Source organism: Macadamia integrifolia, chromosome 14 (genome assembly GCF_013358625.1).
Source record: "Macadamia integrifolia cultivar HAES 741 chromosome 14, SCU_Mint_v3, whole genome shotgun sequence".
In the NCBI taxonomy this organism is placed as follows: domain Eukaryota; kingdom Viridiplantae; phylum Streptophyta; class Magnoliopsida; order Proteales; family Proteaceae; genus Macadamia; species Macadamia integrifolia.
This window is the reverse complement of record NC_056570.1, coordinates 11,727,749-11,752,261: the sequence shown is the minus strand read 5'-3', so window position 1 is coordinate 11,752,261 and position 24,513 is coordinate 11,727,749. Positions and strand designations below refer to the sequence as shown.

At 39.2% G+C, this 24,513-nt stretch overlaps 1 protein-coding gene across 2 annotated transcripts in view; it reads left to right on the top strand.

The window, feature by feature from the left end:
* Positions 1-470: 470 nt before the first annotated feature.
* The window catches only part of LOC122061493, a 49,388-nt gene continuing 25,345 nt past the window's right edge, over positions 471-24,513 (top strand). Inside the window, exons 1-12 of one of the 2 annotated variants that reach the window (XM_042624764.1) lie at positions 471-1,057; positions 1,935-2,006; positions 3,106-3,149; positions 3,230-3,341; positions 3,447-3,518; positions 18,460-18,522; positions 20,951-21,028; positions 21,111-21,203; positions 21,293-21,412; positions 22,391-22,477; positions 24,045-24,260; positions 24,364-24,411. In XM_042624764.1, coding sequence (XP_042480698.1) covers positions 707-1,057; positions 1,935-2,006; positions 3,106-3,149; positions 3,230-3,341; positions 3,447-3,518; positions 18,460-18,522; positions 20,951-21,028; positions 21,111-21,203; positions 21,293-21,412; positions 22,391-22,477; positions 24,045-24,260; positions 24,364-24,411 — 1,356 coding nt within the window. In that variant the 5' untranslated portion in view covers positions 471-706. The remainder of the gene's footprint in view (positions 1,058-1,934; positions 2,007-3,105; positions 3,150-3,229; positions 3,342-3,446; positions 3,519-18,459; positions 18,523-20,950; positions 21,029-21,110; positions 21,204-21,292; positions 21,413-22,390; positions 22,478-24,044; positions 24,261-24,363; positions 24,412-24,513) is intronic. The other variant, XM_042624763.1, reaches the window with a different exon arrangement.

The window sequence follows — 24,513 nt, the reverse complement described above, 5'->3', positions numbered from 1 at the left end:
GACTAGGGAGTCATCCCATGGCTAGGAGGACCTGGGCATCCATCCTAGGTCCGTGGCTCCATGAAGAGAATCTTTTTGCTGGAGAAGGGAGAGGGAACAAATTTACATTCTTAGGTTGTACTGGGTAGTCATTCAATTTTAGAAACATTGTTTTGAGTCAACATTAGAATTTTTCTTTATTTTTTTCTTTTAATTTTATCAAAATTTCGTTTTGAAGTGAAACTCAAGTGTTGAAACATGTCATGAGCCGGCCAAACGAAAGATTATATTTTCTTGTTCCTATAAAGTGAAAAAACGTTTCTGATGACTATCAAAGGCAGCCTTAGCTCTCCAAATATTTGACACAGCCATCTTTAAAGGGTAAATAAAAAGCTGACGCATTCTAAAGTCCCGAGTTGACTCCCGAGTCGTATTCGTTGACATTGGCATCCACGTCTTCGTCTCTCGAATGCAATTTGTATCGGCATGAACCGCGCCACGGTTGTTAGAGCAAGATTCGATTCCAAAACCTCCTTTCTTTTTCATTTTTTAAAATTTTTGAATATTCTCTTTTTTCCTAACCCCCATTGGCGTTCAAACTGATACAATTCTAGGTAGTTCTTGAAGTGGACGCTCCACCATATAAATCTTAGTAGAGTACTTCTAGTTTCATTCTTTGATCTCTCTGAGACCTCAACAGTTCCAACTCCTACGAAGCTGCTCCTTAATGGCGTCTCTCTCACGATCTTCCTTTGCTTATAGTTCTAATGCCACTTTGTTTCGGGGAAAGAGAGACGCCTTCGTAAAATTAGACAACTGTATTGTATTTCACAATTCTGATGTTTCTATATTAAATTCATCTGAGTCGAAACTTGTTTTGCATAATTTATCACATAAGCGATGGTCTCGTCGAGTTGGTGTTCCTCGTGCTTCCGCGGAAATTGTTGAAGGTCCAGTTGTGGAGGAAAAGGGAAAGGAGAAAGGTAGGGTTCTCAGGGTTGGTTTAATCTGCGGTGGTCCGTCTGCTGAGCGTGGCATTTCACTGAATTCGGTGAGATCAGTTCTTGATCACATACAGGTAAATTTTCTGCCAGTCAAGTCATGTATGGAAATGGGTGTTCATTTGTGTTTCCAATATTAGGTCAGCTTCTGGATTGTAGTTTTAGTCTATTTGGGAGTTCAAATTGATTATAAGTGGACTGCAGCAAGAATTAATTGGACTTGCAGACTACATATATCACAGGGGAAGGAAATGAAATTGAAACTTAAATTGAAATTAAATGGAAAATTTCTAATCCTTACCAACAATAACCAACTCCAAGACTTTCTAAAACTAGTAATTAAAATTATGGAAAAAGGGTTTCTACATGCTCATTAAAGACAAGCTGATTGGTGCTCTCCAACATAAAAACTCCTTGGATTGGCCACCTTTGAAATTTGGTGGCTTATCTCAACTGAATTAGTCACCATGGATGGGGGTGTTCACCTTGTTATTTGAATGGACTGTGATTTTCAAAAGGTCACAAAGATTTGACTTTTTCATACAATTTTCAAACTGCTATAGTGACACATGGATAAATAAAAAATTTCTGAAATTTAACAGAAAAGTAGGCAATGGTGTGGGAAAATGTCAAAAATTTGGGCCCTTGACAAGTAGCTACTTGGCAGTTGGTTACTTTTCATTTTTCAACCAAATTCCTTGGATTTGAATAAGAAAATAAAGAATCCACAGAGAAATTTTAATTACCATATTAAGTAAGATTCTAAGTTAGTTACACAATCATTGTTCAAGGAGTTCTCATTTTCTTTTTGAAATTGATTGCACTTCCCTCCATTTCGCTTTACTTGCAACCAGACGGAGCCAGTAAAACCTTCCAAATCGTTATTGTTTTTTGTGCTATTCTGATTGAATTTCGTTCAGTGGAGTACCAACTCATGTGTTTATTTTGCACCAGGGAAATGATTTGCATGTAAGCTGCTATTACATCGATTGCAATCTTAATGCTTATGCTATATCCTCTACCCAGGTTAGTTCATCTTGATTCATGATATTGCATTGCTCTGTATTTCATGAGAATGTGTCAATCCTCAATGACTTATCCTAATTAAGATTCATAAATATGATTACTGGAGTGACACAACCGATCGAGGCTTGATGACCTTCTCAGAATGGATTACTTTGGAATTTCTAGACTCACCAGTTGATGATGTCAAGCTCAGCTTGATAGCTGCAAGAAACAGGGCATGAACCTAAATCTAGTTGCAATGAGCTTGTAAATTCTTTCAGTTTTGAGATATATTTTATTAAAACGTATTTCTATATGTATGGCATAATGTTTCTGAGATGTTGTACGACAAACAATTGCTCCTGGTAAAGCACATTCCCACTTTTCATTGTGCAGCTGCAGACTGACTGTCCACATCTCTAATGTTCTAAGTAAAAGCATTATTCTGAGTAAAGAACCCAATGTAGTCATAACAAATTTTAATAAAATTTGATTTAGCTTTTTGTCAATGTGAGTGGCTATATGCCTATGCCTTATTTATTTTCAGGTTTTCCTAATTTGGAACTTCTACATTTATACTAGAGCTTCTATAGTTAGAGTTCAGGGCATATTTCTGAGGTGTCTCAATGCTTGGAGATATAAAAAATAGGCCAGCTGAGAGTTCATTTTTCTGTTTTACTGGAGTTGTCCTTGGTCATACTACACTGGTATATTGATTTTCTTTCCATCCCATTTCTTCTTCTCCTTCTTCTCTGTCAATAAAAAGAGAATTCTCCTATTAAAAGAAACCTACTTTGTAAGCAATTAATGTTATGTCGGCATCTAGTAGTGCTAGTCACTGTAAAAGTTCTTAAAACATTCCTTTGTGGTCAATCCCATTTGCAGCATTGCTTGCTTCAGCAGTTTGTTCAATGAGCTCTACTGCTCTCAGCAATATACACTAGCCCTCATGTTTTTCTTATTAGTTTGTTTCTTAGTCTGGTTGTACTACTTAAGGTTTGAAATGGACATATAAATAATATATGAAAATAACAAACTCTTTGAACCGTAAGACTTGGTTTTGAGTATACCTTAAATTCTATTAATAGGAATTTTGTCTTTCTCTATCCCACTTCTGCAGGTATACTCGAACACTCCTGCAGATTTTGACTTCAAACTTGAAAGGTAGCTGGCTTAAAGCATTTATCATGTTGTTTTTGTAATTGACTTGTTTTAGGTGGCTTACTTTCTACCTCAATTTGCAGCCTTGCCCAAGGTTTTCGGTCTTTGTCTGACTTTGCGGAACACCTTGCTGCCTCTGTGGATATAGTATTTCCAGTTATACATGGTCGTTTTGGTGAAGATGGTGGCATCCAGGTTTGACTTAGAACCGAAAGACATTTTGCAGATATTCTAGAGTGATATTTGGAAGTTTCTGAACTGAAGGAAATTTTGGATGCTCTTTATGTTTGGGATTTCAAGGAGTTACTGGAGAAAGTGAATGTACCATTTGTTGGGACGCCTTCGAAAGAATGTTGTCAAGCTTTTGACAAGGTAAGCAACTAAATCTTTTGTTCTTTGAAAATAATTATTTCGCATAAACTTATCATTCGCGTTCAGGAATTATCTCTTAGAGCTGCCATTCCTCATAATAAAGCCTGCTTATGATGGATGCTTCCCCCCAAAAAAGGATGAAGTTTACCTTAGTAACTTCGTTGATGGAGGAGATAGAAATAGGGAAGAAATTGTTGCAAGGCAGAAGAGAAAGAATGGGGAAGCGGAAGGTCTCACGACCAAGCAAACCACAAGGTTTCAACCAATTAATTAATTCATCATTCAAATCTCTGTAATTACTTGGGTTACATGCTTTTTTATAATAAACTGAAATTAAAACTTGCCTAGTAAAATCTAAAATAAAATTAGCAACTCCTAATGTGCTTCCTAAATTCTAACTAATGAAATTAGAAACAAAATAAAACTTAAATTGGTAATTCCCTAATTGACTATTAACTACCCAAATTGAACGATTGCAAATAATCCCGAACAAAATAAAATCCTAAAGATCCTAATGAATCCAAAATCCAATCGGACCCGGTTCATCTCGGTTAAGGTTGCCTGAAGGTTCAATCCGGTTCAACAACATAAATTCTGCATCATTCGTTCTAGTATTTCTTGGATCACTGGACCATTGACTGCTAAGGTCAATAATTCACGGCCAAGGAACTATTGGCTGGTATGCAGATATCCTGTTTAATCACTTTGACTACTGACAGTTTGAACCTGACAATCAGACTGTTCAGATGTGGGCATTGCTATTGTTTAAGCAGATTACTAAATTTTTGTAGGACAAATATATGATCAGCAATGCTGTATGAATGTTGGGTGTAAGGATTAAAGTATCGGTATCGGTTGGCTGAAATTAAGATACGTATCTGAGTGTATCATCTTGTATCGGAGATACGCTAAGACATATTAAATATATGCACATAAATGGGCAAGAAACACTTTTTTATACACTTTTGCATTAAAAAAAGGTTAAAAAAAGTTATATATAACATGTATTATGCATAAACACTAAAATGACGAGTATCGTACTGAGAGACAAATGTATTAAATTGAAATTGTTCAAAAGGATGAGGTTTCTTACATTTTTTTCTAGGGAAATTTACATATACATCCCCTGAGGTTTGACCCAATTACATCCACCCCCTTCATGTTTCAAAAATTACAAATTGTTGAATGGGGTAATAACTTGTGTCTAATATGACACCAACCCTCTTTATTTATAACAATAGAGAGAAGGTTCTAGAGAATTACTAAGACCATTAAACCCTTTAGGTTCCGTTTGGTAACTGACACTTTCGCTATAACCCATAAAACCCATTATTACAACACTCCCCCTCAAGTTGGTACATAGATATCACATATACCCAACTTGCAGATAATAGGATGAAACATCTTACTACTAAGACCTTTAGTAATACATCAACCAGTTGTTCATTATTGGGAACAAAAGGCACAGTGATAAGGCTCATATCCAGCTTCTCTTTGATTAAGTGTTGATCAATCTCCACATGCTTGGTTCGATCATGCTGGATAGGGTTGTGAACAATGCTAATGGCAGATTTACTATCACAAAAGAGATTCATAGAAAGGGTAGTAGGAACAACCAAATCAGTGAGAAGATCATGAAGCCATAGCTGCTCACAAACGCTATGTGCCATAGCACGGAACTCTGCTTCAGCACTTGATCGGGCAACCACAGCTTGCTTCTTAGTATGTCGCGTAACAAGGTTACCACCAACAAAGGTGCAATAACCAGTAGTAGACCTACGGTCATCAGGGGAACCTGCCTAATCCGCATCTGTGAAGGCCTCCACCCTAAGGTGATCATGAGGAGAAAAAAGGATGCCATGTCCTAGGGCATATTTCAAGTACCGGAGAATACGCAACACAGTTTCCATGTGAGTCGAGTAAGTATCATGCATGTATTGACTAACCAGGTTGAAAAATGCTATGTCAGGGCGTGTATGAGAGAGATAGATCAACTGCCCCACTAATCTCTGATATCTCCCCTTATTTACCAGATCACCTTCCTCGCTACTCAGGTGACCATTAGCTTTAATAGAAGTGTCTGCCAGCTTACATCCCAATATGCATGTCTCAGAGAGAAGATCAAGCACATACTTCCGCTGAGACAAGTAGATCCCATGAGAAGACCTGGCAACTTCGATGTGGAGGAAGTAACGAAGTTGTCCTAGGTCTTTGAGCTCGAACTCCTCACTCAAGTATCTCTTGAGGCGAGAGATTTTTGCCAGATCATCACTAGTAACAACAATATCATCTACATAGACTACTAGGATAGCAATCTTCCCACTAGATCTCTTGATGAACAGAGTGTGGTCGACATTGCTTTAAGAGTAACCTGTAGCAGTCTTAGCCTTATAGAAACGTCCGAACCAAGCACGAGGGTATTGCTTCAGCCCATACAGAGCATGCTTCAGCTTGCATACCTTCCCTTGGGTTTTAGAGCAAGTGAACCTAGGAGGAATGTCCATATACACTTCCTCCTTAAGTTCCCCATGAAGGAAGGCATTCTTCACATCTAACTGCTGGAGATCCCAATCTAAGTTGGCGGCACAGGCCAAGATAACACGAATTGTGTTCATCTTAGCAACTGGAGCAAAAGTCTCCTGGTAGTCAATCCCATAAGTCTGTGTGAAGCCTTTGGCAACAAGTCTGGCCTTATACCGATCCACTGTACCATCAACCTTCTGTTTTACTGTGAAGATCCATTTGCACCCAACTATCTTCTTTTGTGAGGGAAGACGCACCAGATCCCATGTGTCATTATTCTTCAGAGCCTGCATCTCTTCAACCATAGTTGCCTGCCATTGTGAGTATGCACTCGCTTCCTACCAGGTATGCAGAATAGACACAGAGGAAAGATAAGACACAAAACTATAGTAGGAAGGAGAGAGTGAGTGATAAGAAATAGTTTTAGCAATATGATATAAAGTACAAGACCTAATGCCTTTACGAATAGCAATAGGCAACTCAAAAGACTGATCAACAGAAGGAGAAGGAGAATTACCAGGGTTCAAGGGGAAAAGATTAGGCTCGAGAGGAGACGACTGGCATAGTAGGGTAGATGCTGGATGTGTAGTGGCCTGAGTCTATACACACGTATCTCTGGCTGAGGCGCAATAGGAGAAGGAGTGTCACTCTCCCCCTGAAATGGGATTCTAGTAGGGATAACAATATCAAGAGACGGCGGCACATTTTCCACAATGGAAGGAGACTCCCTTTAAAGAGGTGTTGTAGTATAGTATGACGCAGATTCATGAAAGACAACATCTATAGTCACAAACCAACGCCGGAGGATGAAAACACCGATAGCCTTTCTAAGTAGGAGCATACCCTAGAAAAATGCATCGGAAACCACGAGGATCAAACTTTCTATAAGGATGATGATCACGTGCATAACAAACACTACCGAATACCTTAGGATGAACACGAAAAGCAGTGGAACCTTGGAGAAGATCCAGAGGGGAGCGGAAGGCATGGACCTGAGAAGGCATTCGGTTGATAAGAAAGGCAACAGTGAGAATTGTCACTCCAGTACTGGGGAAGAACATGCATCTCAAACGTAAGAGAGCGTGCTACCTCATAAAGGTGGTGATTTTTTCACTTAGGAGTCGAAGTATCCACACAACTAGTCTGATGAATCATCCTATGATCGAAAAGGTAAGCTTGAAAGGACCCTTCAAAGTATTCTTGACCATTGTCTCTTCGAAGGATCTTAATGGTAGCGAACTGAGTCTGAACTATGCGGTGAAACTGCTGAAAGCAATAGAAGGTCTTGCCCTTTGTTCTCATCATATAAACCCAAGTAGTCCGAGAATGAAAATCAATAAAATAGACAAACCACCGATAACCATTGACAGACACATAGCGAGATGGACCCTAAATATCAGAATGTATCAATGAAAGAGGAGTGGCACTTTTATTTCTAGGAATAGAATAAGTGATTCGAGTTTGTTTGGCAAAAACACATGCCTCACAAAAAAATTAACTCGAATTATAATTTTTAAAGGAAAGAAAAACTCTAACTAAAATTCCCAAAGGGGGATGTCCCAACCGACGATGCCACTGTAGTAACTCAGAGATGGGAGGTGACGTAGAAGATGTCTGAAGAGCCTGACTAGAGATGAACGCCAAGTCATCATCAAGCAGATATAGACCATGTTGTACCCTATCAGAGCCAATCGTTGCCCCTGTCACCAGATCTTGAAAAACACGATGAGACAGGAAAAAGGTGACTTTGCAATTAAGACTGGAAGTAAGACTACTAATGGACAAAAGGTTAGTGGGAAAAGAAGGAACATGTAATACAGTAGAAAGGGATAAAGAGGGGGACATCCAACAGAGCCTTTCCTCAGAATAGTGGAATAAGTCCCATTAGCCAATTTGACCTTACCATTACCCAAGGATTAAAGTATTGGTATCGGTCTCTATGTCGGTCAGCTAAAATTAAGATACATATAAGAGGGTATCATTTCGTATTGGAAACGCTAAAGATACGCACATAAATGGATATGAAATATTTTTTTATAAACGTTTGCGTAAAAAAAATAGTTAAAAAAAGTTATATATAACATGTATTATGCATAAACAGTAAATTGAGAGTATCGCACTAAGAATCCAAGGTTAGCAGTTGTCCCATAATTATAAAATCCTTGTTCCCAACCTTGATTTCCACTTTAGTTAGAGAGAAAAATGGTTGACAGCAACTTTAGAACAAAAACATCTAAAAAAATTGTGTTTTTCTAAAAAATTACCCATTTTGGCCATTTTATGATTGATCGGTACATATCGGTGTGTATTGGTCGATACATACCGATACACACCTATACATACTGATACGTACCGATACATACCGAAATGTACATTTCACTTTGATTTTGAAATTTTCATAGAGTATCGGTACGCATCGGTGTGTATCGGTGGTGTATCAGTGCGTATCGATGTGTATCGTAAGATATGTATCGATACAAAAGGGTGTTAAAAATTTTATGTATCATATCGGTCCGTATCGTATCGGTAAGGGCCGATACGGTACGATACGGACCGATACTTTAAACGCCATTACTAGGACAAGTAGTGTAATGTTAAAAAAGAGACAAGCGGCTTGTTATATATTCTAAGGGGTAGAAGGGACAGACATAGTATGGTCACAAAAGGAGATACCTGACCCAGAAGGGGTGGAATGAGAAGAGCTCGCAGTGGCAAGTGCAGGAGAGTCTGAACGTGTTAAGAGGCGTTAGAGGGTATAAGCTTGTCAAATGATAGTGAGGCTACTAAAGACCTAGGAATAGAGTCAGAGTTAGGGCTCTCAGTATGGTTGGCCTACCTAGAAGTACCGGCACGACCCTTCCCTCGCCCTTTTCCAGATGTATCAGTAGGACGACCATGAAGCTTCCAGCAGTGCTCCTTGGTGTGACGCTCCTTTCCATAGTAATCGCACTTCACTGGAGTCCTAGCAAGGTTCGAGATCTCATTTCGTTTCGTTTTGGTATTTCGGTGGGTTCATGACCACTGAAATATCGAAATTTCAATGAGATTTCAGCCGAAATTGTGTAATTAATTTTTTTTTTTTTTTTTTTTCGCTTAGCTGTTTCGGTGGTCAAATAGTGGTATTTTGACCTGAAACTTGGGGGATAGCCTATATTAAGGTTAATAAACATGATAAGAGCATAAAAATGCAAAAATATTAGAACATGATATTGTTTTAGAGTTGTACCTTTGGTTGGCAGCAACCGTCGAACTGTTTTGAAAATTGTACCTATTTCATTGCTAGAACAAGATGTAATATGATAGTAAAACAAATAAATAATGCATTTAAGCCATGAGCAAACATACATCAACATTAATTAGCTAATATTTAGAGTATTAGAGTAGTATACTATGCGACTCTCTAATCCACAAGTCCTTACAAAAGTCAAACACTGAGCATGTAACTTACACAATAGTATAACAGTAATCATAATGACTATGTAGTATCTACCATCTACTGGAAAGAATTATGATGGCCTGGTTAGATTCCACGCTTGGTACGATGGAGTCGACATGCATTGTCCTCTGACTGCGCTACAAATGCATGTCACGTCATAGTCTGAGAGAAGAATCGAACGTAGTCCTCCATAGCTGCCAAAAAGACTGAGTCATCTACATACTGAAGGTAACCTATCCAAGGGTACGTATCACCACCATAGTATGAAGAAGAAGAACCTGCCATTGAGTTACTGTCAACTGATGGTTCTAGCAAAGTGTACGGGTTGGCTGGGTATGAGAATAAACTGTCCACAAAGCCACTACCATGTGACTGGGTCTGGGTGCCATAGTCAGTACTACTACTAGGAATAGATGAACCAGATGTATGCCCCATCCCAGTGAATTTACCATAAGGTCCATGATACTGCGACCAGATGCTCCCTCCAGTATATGATGGGACATGCCATTGCCCACTCCCTCTATTCTCACTGTCCGAATGATTATCCCCTCCAAGTAGATAGACTATCAATGTCCATACAATCTCGTTGCCCTTCACCGAATCGGCGATGAGGCCCTCTACTGTAACCTGAACTCCTCCCTCCACTTGATGGACACGCACCATGATTAGAATCTTGTGTGGCATACTCAAACTCTCCCCAGTGAATCGCACCGGCTCCGGCTGTGGATCGGCTTGCTCATATTGCTCTTGAACTCCTTCAAATCTATCACCACCACCTCCCCCATCACCACCATCACCATCATCATCGTCATCACCATCACCGTTGCCACCATTATCACCCTCTTCATCACCTCCTCCATCTCTATCACCATCACCATCATTGTCATCATCATCATCATCATCACCACCATCATCACCATCACCATCACCATCACCATCACCGTCACCATCACCATGTGTCTGTGTCTGAGTTTGGGTGTGGGTACGACCACCCGATGAAATGGACCAATCATCTTCGTCGTCATCATCATCGTCCCTACCAGGTGCAGGTTCGAATGGTATATCCTTCCATCTGTAGCCATATAATCATCAACATTGACCACCATCTCTCGCACTAGATATGGGTCCAGCCTACCTCCCCGGCTGATCCATCAACGGCTCGCCTCTATCCCTCACCCAGTCCACTAGAGGATCCTCATCATTTGAGTCGATTTAGAAAATATTAGCCAGCTCGATCTGGCCCCTATCATTATCTTGACTCATGCGTATGTGCTGCATCCTCAGCCCCATAATATAATGCACATACACCAAGTCATTCAGACGTTGTGAACCCAATCGATTCCGCATCTTCGAATGGATGAGTGAAAATGTGCTCCAATTTCTCTCACAACCAGATGCAGAACATGTTTGGGAGAGTACTTTGATGGCAATCTTCCTTAGTTCTGGAGACGAACCCCCATACAACACTCACCATTCAGTTGCATTATAAGTTACAATAAGTGTAAAAGATTATTTGTGTTCCAAAACACTTAACACTTGTATAAGTAACATACTAAAATTTAGATTTCATACTAGGATTAGTATTCGTACGACCCGTATATGCGGCGGGAGCCCCGAAGCTGCCTAATGCATCCCAATGGTCTTCTATTATTTCCACAAATTTCCTACTTCTACGTGGGTTGGTAGCATAGACATTTTCCTTCATCATTGCAATAGCAGCCCACATGCTTGGCATGGTGGGTTTGAAAGCATAATCCACCAACTTCAACATGCCAATAATTGGTGCTAAGATTTTAACCACTTTACCCAATTGTGTCCAAAACTCTTCTGACGAAACGATTGCCTGTGCCTCCCTACCACTAGCTGATCCTTCTTCCCTCCAACCAAACCAATCCTTAGATGCGAACATAGATCGAAGACCAACTTTCTTGGATTCAAAACTCTGGAGTGCAATATAGTTGGTAGCAAATCTTGTGAGACCAGGCCTGACCAAGTCGCCCTCGCACTTCTCCCTCAATTGGTTTAATGAAAACCCATGATTATAGACAAATGTGCTCACTTGCCTAGCCCTTCCAATCACAGTCTGCACAATTTTAAGTTTTCCCATGTCCTTCAACATTAGGTCAATGCAGTGTGCTGCATAAGGAGTCCAAAAGAGTTGGAATCTAGGGTTGTTCATCATTTTAATTCCGGCTTTCTTGTAGTTACTTCCATTGTCAGTCACAATCTTAACAACATTTTGTATCCCAACTTCTTCCACAACATCTTTCAAAGGCTTGTAAATATATTTTGCATCCTTTCTTTCCTTGGATGCATCAATAGACTTCAAGAAAATGGTTCTACCATCACAATAAATCATAAAATTGATGATGAACTTTCTCGTGGGCCTTGTCCAACCATCACACATTATGGTTACCCCATGGCTCTTCCACATAACTTTTAACTCATCAATATATGCTTTCAAGTCAGCCTTCTCCTTAAGCAAATATATATTCATCACCTCATATGTAGTCGGCCCCTTTATCCCTAGACCGGCCTCAGCCACAGCCACAACATCAAGTATCGGCTGGTAATAGGGACCTGTGGTGGCGTTTGTTGGGATGCTAAGAAATAACATCCACTTAGACACTGTCTCCCCAACAGAAGCCTTCATGTCTCTCCACATCCCCTTTATCTTACGCTGCTTACTACCCTTTTTCCTGTACACACGGGGATCCTATTGTAGGACGGGGTTCACACGAGGTGGAACCACTGGAGGTGAAGGTGGAGGTGGGGCTGCCCTTGTACTCTATGATCTCGTAAAGGGCAAAGGGATCTGTGAAGATCCACTACCTCCAACTCTAGATGGACCAGCTCCTCTATGTCTACGCCTTTCCGTCTCCTCATGAAGACTTTGTTGGCTCAATGCTTGCACCTGCCGCCATTGCCTAGCCTCTTGCTCAGTTTCTATGTCATCAGGCACATACACTGGGTCATCATTGTCATCATCACTATCATCATTATATCGATGCACGGGAGCATGTAGTGCCTCCTCAGACTCTATCCTCGTCTTCTCCTTTGCCGCTTTTCTCTTATTCCCCCCCTTCATGTCTTTAGCTATGGCCTTGGCAATATGATTAGGCACTTCTCTGCATCTAGCTACATCTGAGGAATTTCCATCTAGATGTTGCTTAAGTCTTATGGTCCCACCACCCATAAACCTCTTATAACAGTAGTTGCATTTTGTATACCTCTTATCGCCATCAATAGGCTCTCCATGTTTCCATGTAATTTCTCCACTATCATAACTACTATCATATCTCCCACCTCCTCTCCCTCTTCTCCCGTCTTCCTTATCGTCTTCTCTAACCATTTTATGTCACCCTGATGCTGATGCATAGAAAAAAGAATGTTATTATTAACTTACAAGTATATGGTAGCTGCTTATATTTTATTCTTACATAAAATTATTTTTTAATCAATTTTAGAAAATATTTTAATGACATAATACAACAAAGTCAAAGATGTTATAACATAACAAGCATATAGTACGCTCCAAAACACCCTAATATTAATCTCATATTTTTCTTTTATTTTTAAAATCAAAACAAAAATTTTTCCTATTTTTAAAATTAATTTTTAATTATTAATCTATTTTTCATATTTTTCAAAAATTAAAATAAATAATTACTGGCTGAAAAAATTTCACTCTGATAGAGTCGTAGAAAAGCCATTGGTGACTAACATATATATACAGTTAACAACCATCAGAGCAATATTTAGCATAAAAATTAACAATTTATGTTAATGAAAAATGAAATTTTAAACCAGAAAAAAAAAATATTTATGTACAAAAAAAAAATTTCGACTCCGTGAGGTCATAGATTGACCTCTAATGTTTAACATATAAAAAATCTACATGCATCCAACAAGTATTTATGTACTATTTAAAAAAAAAAAAGGTTTCAGAGAAGGAACTTTACCTTCTTTAAGCTTTGAATGTATAGATCTTCTTGTAGGAGTCCAGTGGAAGTCAAAGAGTGTGATGATGTGGCTAATTGGAGGATGGGAGGAGTGTTTGTCTTGACGAGATGGAATATTTATAGCATGTGGGTTGTACCATTTCGGCGAGATACCGAAATGGTACCAAAATTTCTGCCAAAATAACGAAATTTCGATGAAGATGTTGTACAACCCTTAATTCGTAGGTACTTTTGTTTCAGTAAAAAAAAAATCCACCGAAATTCCAAAATTTCTGGGAGATTTCGAACCATGAGTCCTAGTAGAGCCACCAGACTATGGGGCTGCACTAAAGGATTGAGTGCCAGAAACAAATGCAGATCTCTCAATAGGAGTGTCAGCTTACTGTGGAAGCATAATGGTACGTCGACTGTCCTCAAGTTCGATCACAACATAGGCTTGATCCAAGGTAGGAAAGGGGTCACAACTCAAAACCTGGGACCACAATTGATCAAACTCCACATTCAGACCTGCCAGAAAGTCATAGGCCCTGATTTTGTTCTCTTGCTTTTGAAACTTGGTGACATCTTCAGCGGTGGAAGGAGTATACTCATAGAAATCCAACTTAGTCCATAGTGACCGCAACTCATAGTAGTACTGTGATAGAGTGAGCTCTCTCTGCCTCAAATCACAAACCTTCTGGTGAAGCTTAAAGACCTGAGCATCATTCCCTGCCTGGGAATAGATATCCTGGACAGACTTCCAGATCTTCACAGCGGAGTCAAGGAGGAGATAGCTACACGAAAGGTTTGGCAACATGGAGTTAACAAGAAAGGCCATAACCTGAGAGTTGGCACACTCCCACTTGTCAATCTTAGTACCGGTGGTCGAATGCTTCGTGGTTCCAGTGAGGTACCCATAATAGCCACAGGACTTGATGGAGATGCAGACCGAGCGTGACCACATAATGTAGTTTGTGCCATCAAACTTGAGCGCACAAGGAGAAAAGGTAGGAAGAGACGTGGTGTCTTCACCAGTAGAAGCAGATGAGATGGTAGACATAGTTTCTACTCAAGGGGGCTGTGTAAATAGAAGAGACACTAGTCGGAGATACAGAAAGCACAAAAATAACCAGATAAAGCTAGAAAACCTAAAAATCGATAAAGGGTAAAACCCTGAGAAAACGATTTTGGGGATAGCTCTAGAACAGACCTGAAACAAAAAAGTAATCGGTACATACCACCACAAGGATAAGAGGCACCAATCGCAATAAACATCAAGATGATCGGAGCATCGAGGGGGAAAAAGCATCTCGGCAATGAAAAAACATTCTTAGGGAGAAAATCTTGAAAAAGTGATGAAAAAAAAGTTTTGGGTCTCTCAGATCATTGTAGAAGAGAGTCTGAGAGCCCAGGGAAGGATGGGTGGAGGCTAGAAACCCTCTTGGTGGTTTAAGAAGCTCTCACCACGAGAGAGAAGCAGATGAAGAGAGATGGAGGGAGGTGCAGATGAAGGAGGCACTGGGAGAGAGAGAGAGAGAGAGAGAAATGAGAAAGAGACAAAGAGATGGAGAAGAGGGAGAGCCCTTAGGGTTTCGGATCCTAAGGCTTTGATAGTATGTTGAATGGGGTATGACTTGTGTCTAATATGACACCAACCCTCTTTATTTATAACAATGGAGAGAAGGTTCTAGAGAATTACAAAGACCATTAAACTCCTTAAGGTCCGTTTGGTAACTGACACTTTCCCTAAAACCCATAAAACCCATTATTACAACATAAATCAATCTAACACACATAACTCCGTGAGAGGTGTTAGTTTTGATATAAAGAGAGAATTTACCCTTATGATATCTTGACCTAAAAATCCTAATCTAAAGATCATTTTACCCTTGTTACATATTCAACCCTAAAAGGCCAAAATTGGTCTTGAAACCTAGCGGCTGCCGCTTTCAACTTCGCCGCCTCTTTTCATGTTTGAGATTGGTGGCTCTTGACTCTTCATCGACTCTTCAAATCCAGTCAGTGGACACCAACCACCCCATCACAACCAGATCCACTGGAGAAGACAGCGGCACCACCACTCCCACCAACCCCAATTCCGCCTCTACAAACCCTTACCCTAACATCGAAGAATGCAGAAGCATCGTCCATCTCTTCCGCGGCGTTTCCTGCCATAATGATCGCTTCTTAAATTGAGAGTATCTTTCTCCTTAAGGGGCTTATCTCTCTCGAGCTGCTTCGTCTTCCAACAAGCTCTACGGTTCTGGAGCCACACTGCGACAAGCCTAGGCTGCAGGCCAAGCTTCTTGGCAAGCTACATCTTCTTCTCTGGCTTCAGCTTGTTCTCTACCTTGAAGCTCTCTCTATGAGGTGAACCTGTCCATTCACAAACACCAAAGGATCACCGCTAGGATTTCTTTGACCCGTCAAAACAACCATTAAAAAATAGGAAATACTCAGTTCATCTCTTAATACCAAAGAACAGACTACTAGATATTCGAATTCCAAATTTTGAGATTCCAAGAGCAACTGGATATATGCAGGATGAACTCCGAATCTAGTCTTGGACTGGAATTTATCAGGGCAAATGGCTTTGGTTGACTTTAGAGCAGGGTTATGAAGAGAGGAATTGGATTGCCAGTCTCAAAACCCTAGGATCAGCCCCTTAGGTCTGAAAAACCAATGTCTGGTGAGAAAAAAAAAATCCTAAAATCAGTTTGGTCGGAACAGCCAGAGTCAAAATTGGTCATGGTTGATTTTGACGCAGGTTGCCGAAGAAGAAAGAGGTGAGATGGAAGATGAGATTTTGGGCATTAACCAAAATATGGCATGACTTGACATATCAAACCTCAAAACTCACTCATGGTGTTATGTGTGTGGGGTTGATTTCTAATAGTTGAAACATGAGGGGGTGGATCTAATTAGGTCAAACCTCAGGGGAGGTGGATGTAAATTTCCCTTACTATTGTCATTGCCATTGCCATTGCCATTGTGATGAGTACCATGAAGAGTGCTGTGGTGGTTTATATTCATTACGAGAAGCTCCTTAAATAGGAGCTACTAAGATAGTGTTGTGCACTTGTCGAACATAGGCACAACATTGACCCTAGTTGAAATAACTATGGTTGTACGACTCTCATTCATGGTTGAATCTAGTGTATTGCTCTGGAGTGGCCAATGTTGGTCTTACATTAGCTCCATATCCATAACCTGAAGAAGCACTTGAAGATACATGGTGTCCATGTCCAGATGAGGCACCGGCATGGTCCGAACTAATGCTTATTGAGTCCATGAACCTCATCAGCGCATCACTGTCACTTGGATTGTGGGAAAGCTTACCCTTCTGACTATAAGACTTTGGTTGTGGCGAGCACAATGATCAATATCTTGGGTTGCATGTTTAAATGATCCCTTGTCTGAAATGTATTGGTCCATTTGTTTCTCCACCACCACCATCATCAACATCATCACCACCACCACCATCACCATCTTTGGTTTGATCATCATCACTTTCTTGTTGGGTTCCACTATATGCAGCACCTGACCTTGTCCCCCTAATGAGACCATCATCGGAGCTACTGTTATCCTTTTGTACATTTGATGGTGCTTGTGTTTCATCATCAAGTGGCAAATCTTCATTTAATTTTGGGTCAAGTACGAAGGATCAATATGCCCCAAACTAGAACAACGAAAGATAGAAGAAACAAAACAAAGCTGCTTTGTCCCAACTGCATAAATTTGGGCTGGCAACTCCTTGCATTGCAAAGTCATCAGCTGTATCATTCACAGACCTCACCCTGGATTGTCATATTCACTTTGGAAGCTTGGTGAATGGCGTGTCAGATTAGATGAGATCGATGATGAGGCCAACCAGACTTTGATTGGTTTCTAGAAGCCTATGTGAGTAGGTTCAGAAGCTCAGTTGAAAACCAGGATTGCAGTGAAGAATAAAGGGTCAGAACTAAGAAAAATCTGATAACATATAGTCAGAAGTTTCTGATGCAATGCAATATATACTGTTTGAGGTCTGATTTATGGCCAATAACTTCAAAAAAGATGAACCTGATCCAACTGTTGGATCTAGATTTTCGTGGGAGTTCTATTGACAGTAGAACTCTTGATTAGGGTTTCCACATTAAGGGATCAATCTCAGGTCTTTAGGGGAATCAAAACAGTATTAAAGAATGATTAAGCAGCAATATAACCAAGCAAGAACAATAGATCAGAAGCCAGATTTAAGGCTCCATTTGGTTGCAATGGAAATTGAAGGGAAAGAAAGTAAAAATTTTCAAACCTAAAAAAAGAAATTTTATGTAATAATCATTATCCAACATGATTGTATAAGACACTTAAATTTCTTACCATATTTAGTAACGATACATTTTAGATTTTTTATTTTACTTTTCAAATGGATGGTATTTTAGATGCAAAGTAAAGTGAAATTTAAAAGCCAAATATGGGATGATTTGGAGTTAGTAACACATACATGTGGGCAATGATTACAAAAGTTGATTCATTAGGTTTGAAAATTTCACTGTCCTTGTCTTCCCTTCATTTCCCTTGTTGCAACCAAACAGATTTACACTTCTTTACAAAAAGTAGATGTATGCCTTTGGCTCTTCGCTTGAAGGATTCATCGTTTTAGTGAGGTGTAACCTAAACTCTGGTGATGATTGCTACATAAGATTCCATAAAAGAATTCCTAACAAATGAAATTTGAGAATACATCATCTTCGTAATGAAACTCTAGGTTCTACTTCAGGTTATTCCCTGAATTTTATCAGCTATTTTTCTTTGAGTGCGTCGAACCTTTTCTGCTGGCAGTTTTGAAGTGTTTTTGTATGCTTATAGCATTCTCAGTTTGCTAGTCTTGACTCACCCACATGCTCATTAACACACACTGGTACACATCCTTTTTTCCCATTTGAATCTCATGTTGACTCTTCATTTTTATTTTCTCCCTTCTCTCTCTCTCTCTCTCTCTTTCTCTCTCTCTCTCTCTCTCTCTCTCTCTTTGTGTGTGCATGTTATTTTACGGAAGTATGAAGCTTCATTGGAACTTGACAGACAAGGATTCGTGACAGTACCCAGTTTTTTAGTGCAGGTATGATACTAAACAAATGCCTGTGTTTGACTTCTCTCTCCCTAATTGTTTTGCATTAAAGATCATCAGATATTTGCTTTTGGATGTCCACCAGGCACATGTTGAACTAAGTAATTACATTTTACATAGTGGAGGTTTTTGTTGGCCCAAAACCGTTGGAATTAACTTTGGCTCTTGTCTACTTCATTTTCCAGCCTCCTATTGCAGACTAAACCATGAGTTGGATACTCCTGTAGGATAGTTCCCTTGGTTGTCCTGCCCCTTGTGCTTAGCTTTGTTGTCATTCCCCTCATACAGATATTGTGCTTCACCTCCATAAGCAGGTTGAAATGGAAAAGGATGCTTTGTAGCGCTAAATGTTGCATCATCCTTGGTCCGTGAATAGTTCATCATCAGTATAGTATTATCATCGGTGTTAGTAACTGTGAGTGGTATAATTTAACTGGGAAAATAACCCTACCCATCCTCTTGACCCTTGAGTAATCAGAAGGGGTAGTGTCTTTACTCGAAGAGGCAAATGCCTTAGCTTGTCATTCACATCCTTGGAAAAAACCATAGCCTGTCACTCTTCAAAGGTAGTGTTATGGAACATTGGATACCATTGAATGATGAATCAAACATCCTGGTTGTGCTGCTTTTGGAAGCTTCAAAATGAGATACTAATTCTGCATTCATGATCATGTTGAAGTTTTGAATGACAAAACGAGTCCTTTTCTCTGATATCAACCTGGTGGCAAGGATTAAAGTATCGGTATCAGTCGCCGTATCGGTGGCCAAAATTAAGATATGTATCGGACGGTATCGTATCGTATCAGAGATACGCTAAGATACGTTAAAGATACACACATAAATGGATAGGAAACATTTTTTAAACACTTTTGCGTAAAGAATTTGTTAAAAAAAAACTATTGATAACATGTATTATGCATAAACACTAAATTGAGGGTATCGCACGAAGAATTCAAGGTTTGTAGCTGTACTATAAATATAAAATCCTTGTTCTCAATCTTGATTTCCACTTTAGTTAGAGAGAAATATGGCTGGTAGCAACTTTGGAACAAAAACCCTTCAAAAAATCTTGTTTTTATGAAAAATTATCCATCTTAGCCGTTATATGACCATAGCACACTTACCGATACTCATCGATACGTACCGATACATACCGAAACATACATTTCACCTCGATTTTATATTTTCCATAGAGTCGTATCGGTGCATATCGTATTATATCAATGTGTATCGGTGGTGTATTGATGCATATCGGTATGTATTGTGGGATATATATTGATACGAAAGGATTTTAAAAATTTCATGTATCGTATCGGTGTGTATCGTATCGGTCGGCTAAATTTAAGATACGTATCGGAGGGTATCGTATCGGTATCAGAGATACTTGAAACCATGCCTGGTGAAGTAAAATTTGGCAGTTGGATGGGACAATCTATCAAGCACCTAGTGTGGATGTCAGGTGTGTACTTTGCCATACCTAGTAAGCTTGGAATACTAGTTCAGATCAATCTATCAAGCACCTAGTGTATATGCCAGCTGTGCAACTACTTTGCCATGCCTACTAAGCTTGGAGATCTTATGTAAAGATTGATTGCAAAGCTGACAGTATATTCCATCTGAGTTTGTGACTGGCAAAACAAAACTTAAAACTGGCTGAGTGTTTACTCCACCTATATTGTAACATCAGATGAACTTGTGATGATAGCTCTAATAAATCTGTGATCATCTGACATGAGCATAGATGGCATCATATCATTAACTATGTAACATAATCAGAACAAAAACTAACTAGGGTTGCACAATAGAAGAAGAGAAGAAAAGTAAGTGAAAGAGAGAAGACTGATTTGGGAAAATATACTCCAATTGGCTGCTTAGAAAATATTTTTGATAATTCCAACTCTGGAAATTACAACTAAGTCCCTAGATTATGCATTTTAATGCATAAGCCCCTAAATAAGAAATAATTACAGAAAACACGCATAATTCTAAACAAACTATATTGCATATTCCATTTTTTTCTTGACTTCTTTTCTTTATCCTGATGTCAGCTAACCATAGATACTGTTTAAATTATGAATTTATGCTGTTTCTAGTTGTGATTTATGGTACCCCTGGTTCTGTTGTCTTCTCATTTGTTCTGTTTGATACGGACTAATGTGTCCATTCCAAGAATAAAGTTGCAGCATCAGATACACACTTCAATGAAGTTTTCTTGTAATCTTATATCAGTTTGATCCTTCTGTATATTCTTTTTATGGTGTTGGTCACTTAAGTTCATAAAGTTTGGTTATCATTGGAAGCACACAATAGTTTCTGCTGTTGTTGTGGCTTGAGACTTTCTAATCTAGTTGTTGTTATATTTCTTTGGACTATAGGTTTGGTTACCTTGGGTCGCTAATACTTCAAAGATGTTATTTAGGGAAGTATGTTGAACAAATCTGAGTTATCAAACTGGTTTGCAAGCAATCAGTTGGACACTGAACTAGGAAAAGTTGTGGTAAGGCACACTTAGCTTCCCTCTTTCTGAGTGAACATATGCTATTAAGTTGTTTTGGTAATGAAGTCTGGCACAAATGCAGGTCAAACCAGCGAGGGCAGGGTCAAGCATTGGTGTTACTGTTGCATATGGTGTTGATGATTCCCTTAAGAAAGCTAATGATATAATCTTAGAGGTATTTTTTTTTTTAGGGAACTTGCTAGGGATCTGTATATGTGAAGAAACTACTTGTTTTGTTACAATTTTTCGTGCTGTGGTTGACAGGGAATTGATGATAAAATCCTAGTTGAAGTTTTTCTTGAAGGAGCAAGTGAATTTACAGCAATTGTCCTTGATGTTGGTTCTGGTTTTGATTGCCGTCCTGTGGTTTTCCTCCCAACTGAGGTTTGTGAACCATAGATATTGTATGGTCTCCTTTCATTTCATTGTGGTATTTCTTGATAACATTTTCCTCTTCACCTCCAACTTTGCGATGGATTTGTCTCCAAGTCTTGGGTTAAGATAAATATCCATAATCCTAGGGCTTATTTTGGTGGAAAATCTTGAGTGCTGCTGTAATCTAGATTTGTTCATATATTGGGAACATAATTTCCACATGGACCTATTGGGAGCAAATTGATAATGGGGGTGGGGGGGTGGGGAATAGAATTGGAACAAGTTCTCTGTACTCTCTATCATTACCTTATTTAATTTAAATAAGCATTTGTTAATCATTCTACATGGATAAAAAGGTCATACCCAGCACACAAGGCTCTCACTACATTGAGGTCTGGGAGGGGCATTGTGTATGCAACCTCACCCCCTGCTTCGAGGAGACGCTGTTTCCAAGTTTTGAACCTATGACCTACATGTTACGATAGTGCGACTTAACCATTGCACCACAGGCCTGCCCACTAATCATTCTGCATGGATAGGATCAATAAATGGTATTCTTTGGCGATCTGATTTAAAGGAAAAAGAATCAGAAATGGACATGTCCAGTAATACTGGATATTTTGTAATATTTCTCGTTATGGCATTGTCGAAGTGTTTTCCCTCAGTGATAGGAATTGGTTCAATTTTTTGACAATAAGGAAGTAATAAATGTAGGAGACACACACGACTGTGGAGTGTGGAAGTAATAAGTCCTACTCATCCTACGTTAATGGAGGTGTAGGACTTTTTTTATGGTTTCCTGACTTGATATTTCTTATTATGACATTGTGGAAGTGTTTTCCCCAGTGGATAGCAATTGATTCACTTTATCGATAATAAAGAAGTAATAAATGTGTGAGACACACACAGACACGAGAGAGAGAGAGATTGGTGTGGTTTCCCGACTAAATGGATGAGTAGGACTTATTGTATGGCATTGATGATCAGGTGGAGCTTCAATTCCTTGGCAGTGGCGATGTTGGGGAGAAGGATGCGATTTTCAATTACCGAAGGAAGTATCTTCCAACACAGCAGGTGGGGGCAGAAATGTATCTATACAACTAGACATATGAGATAGTTAATCATGTATTTCTATATGAAAGATTTACTATTTTACTTTTCACTTACTATCGATTGTTATTTCTGCTTTCTGTTTTCTTGCTAAGATACACTTCATTTATTCACAATCAGGAGTCTGGTCAGTAGGGAATGACAATTACTGAACTATCCTTCATGCCCAACCCAATAATTCAGGGATCAGATCGTTTTTAACCTGATAAAAAGTTGTTTTTGGGTTGAGTATTTGGTTCTTAGCCTTGGAGTTCAACTTTCCATTTTGCTGAAGAAATCTGCCACTTTTCTTGGTTAGGGACTTGGGGTTATATTTGTAAACCAAATAAATTGTGTTTGGTTGGGTTAGGTGCTTGGCTTCTATCTTATATGGTCAACCTGGCCCAACCACAGTTAGCAAATTTGCGAATAATATTGCAAAAACTTGGTTTGGAAAATATCTTTACCAAATCCGAACTGTTTGAGAAATTTGCAAAAATGCACGAACTTTTTAGCGTCCAGAATAATTTGGATTCCGAAAATTCAGTCCTAAAGAATAGTTCAGAAACTGAATAATTTGGTTCCAAAATTCAGAATCTTACAAAATTTCAATAAAAATTTAAGAAAAGGATCAATTTTTTGGTTCTGAATTTTCATGGTGTTACAAACCAGAATCTAAGTAATCAAACCAAGAGAAAAACACACAAAGAGAGAGAGAGAGCACAAATATATATATATATATATATATACACACACACACACATATATATGCTCAAATAAAGGGTGTTAGTTAGGGGACTAAAATACCTCTAACCTACTAATTACAATAACAGAAGAGAAACTAAGCCCGATAGGATAGGACTGCCCCTAGAGCTTCAACAATAGGTGATGATTAATTCTCAAGTGATTCAAATTCAAGTGTCTTCCATTCATCCATTTGTTTCCAAATTTTGATTGAATTTTCAAATTGGCAAAATGAATTGAACCTGAATTATTTCTGAATCTGAATTTGTTAACTAGGGTGCCAAACCAACTGATGCCACCCATACTGTTTTAATCACAGGCCCACAACCAACCCCTTCTGGCCAGAACTCTTTTGGGCCAAGAATGATGTTCAATAATGTTATTCAACTGCTCCCTTGGGCTAGAAGTGGCTTTCACCGACTAATTATAGGTGGCTTTTTATGGGGTAGGCCTGTTAAGAACAGCTATTTTCCATATGAATACAATTTTCTACCATGTAAACTGGGCCAGATTGAACCTTAATTGCACTAGTAAGAAGTAAATGGTGCAGTATAGAGGTGCTAGAAGGAGAAAGGATAGACCATATTGGGGGGGGGGGGAGCGGAGGGAAAATACATGGATGGCCTTGGGCTAGCAGAAAATATGACTTCAAAAAGAGTTGAATGGCAGAACAGGAATTTTGCAGACAACCCAATTTATTTGGGTTTAGGCTTAGCTTGGTTGCCTAAAGTCGAGTTGGAACTGTCCCAGATTCATACTTTTCTAGAAATTCTATATGTGATGCTTCTTCCTTCCTTTCCTTTCGTAGGTTACTTATCACACACCGCCTCGTTTCCCGACCGATGTGATTGAATGTATACGAAAAGGAGCATCTCTGTTATTTCAGCGGCTTGGCTTATGCGACTTTGCTCGAATAGATGGATGGTTTTTGCCTCCTTCTGTTCATCTCTCTCCGTCTTTGGAGATGGGTAATAAGTTTGGATGGGCTAAATCGGGCGCAGTAGTTTTTACAGATATCAACCTGGTAAGATAAGCATCTGTGCTTTTCTTCTAAGATTCATGTTCTGCTATGGTTTGCCGCTTACACAGTTACACCCATTTTTGTTTTGCCTTTTTTCTGGAGTTAGATTAGTGGGATGGAGCAGAACAGCTTTTTGTTTCAGCAAGCATCTAAGGTGAGTTCTCTTTCAATTTCATATTCTACTTTGTGTACTGAAAGTTCTAAATCTTTTCTGCTTTGGTAAATAAAACTAATAGTGCTTATCAGCTTCCACCTG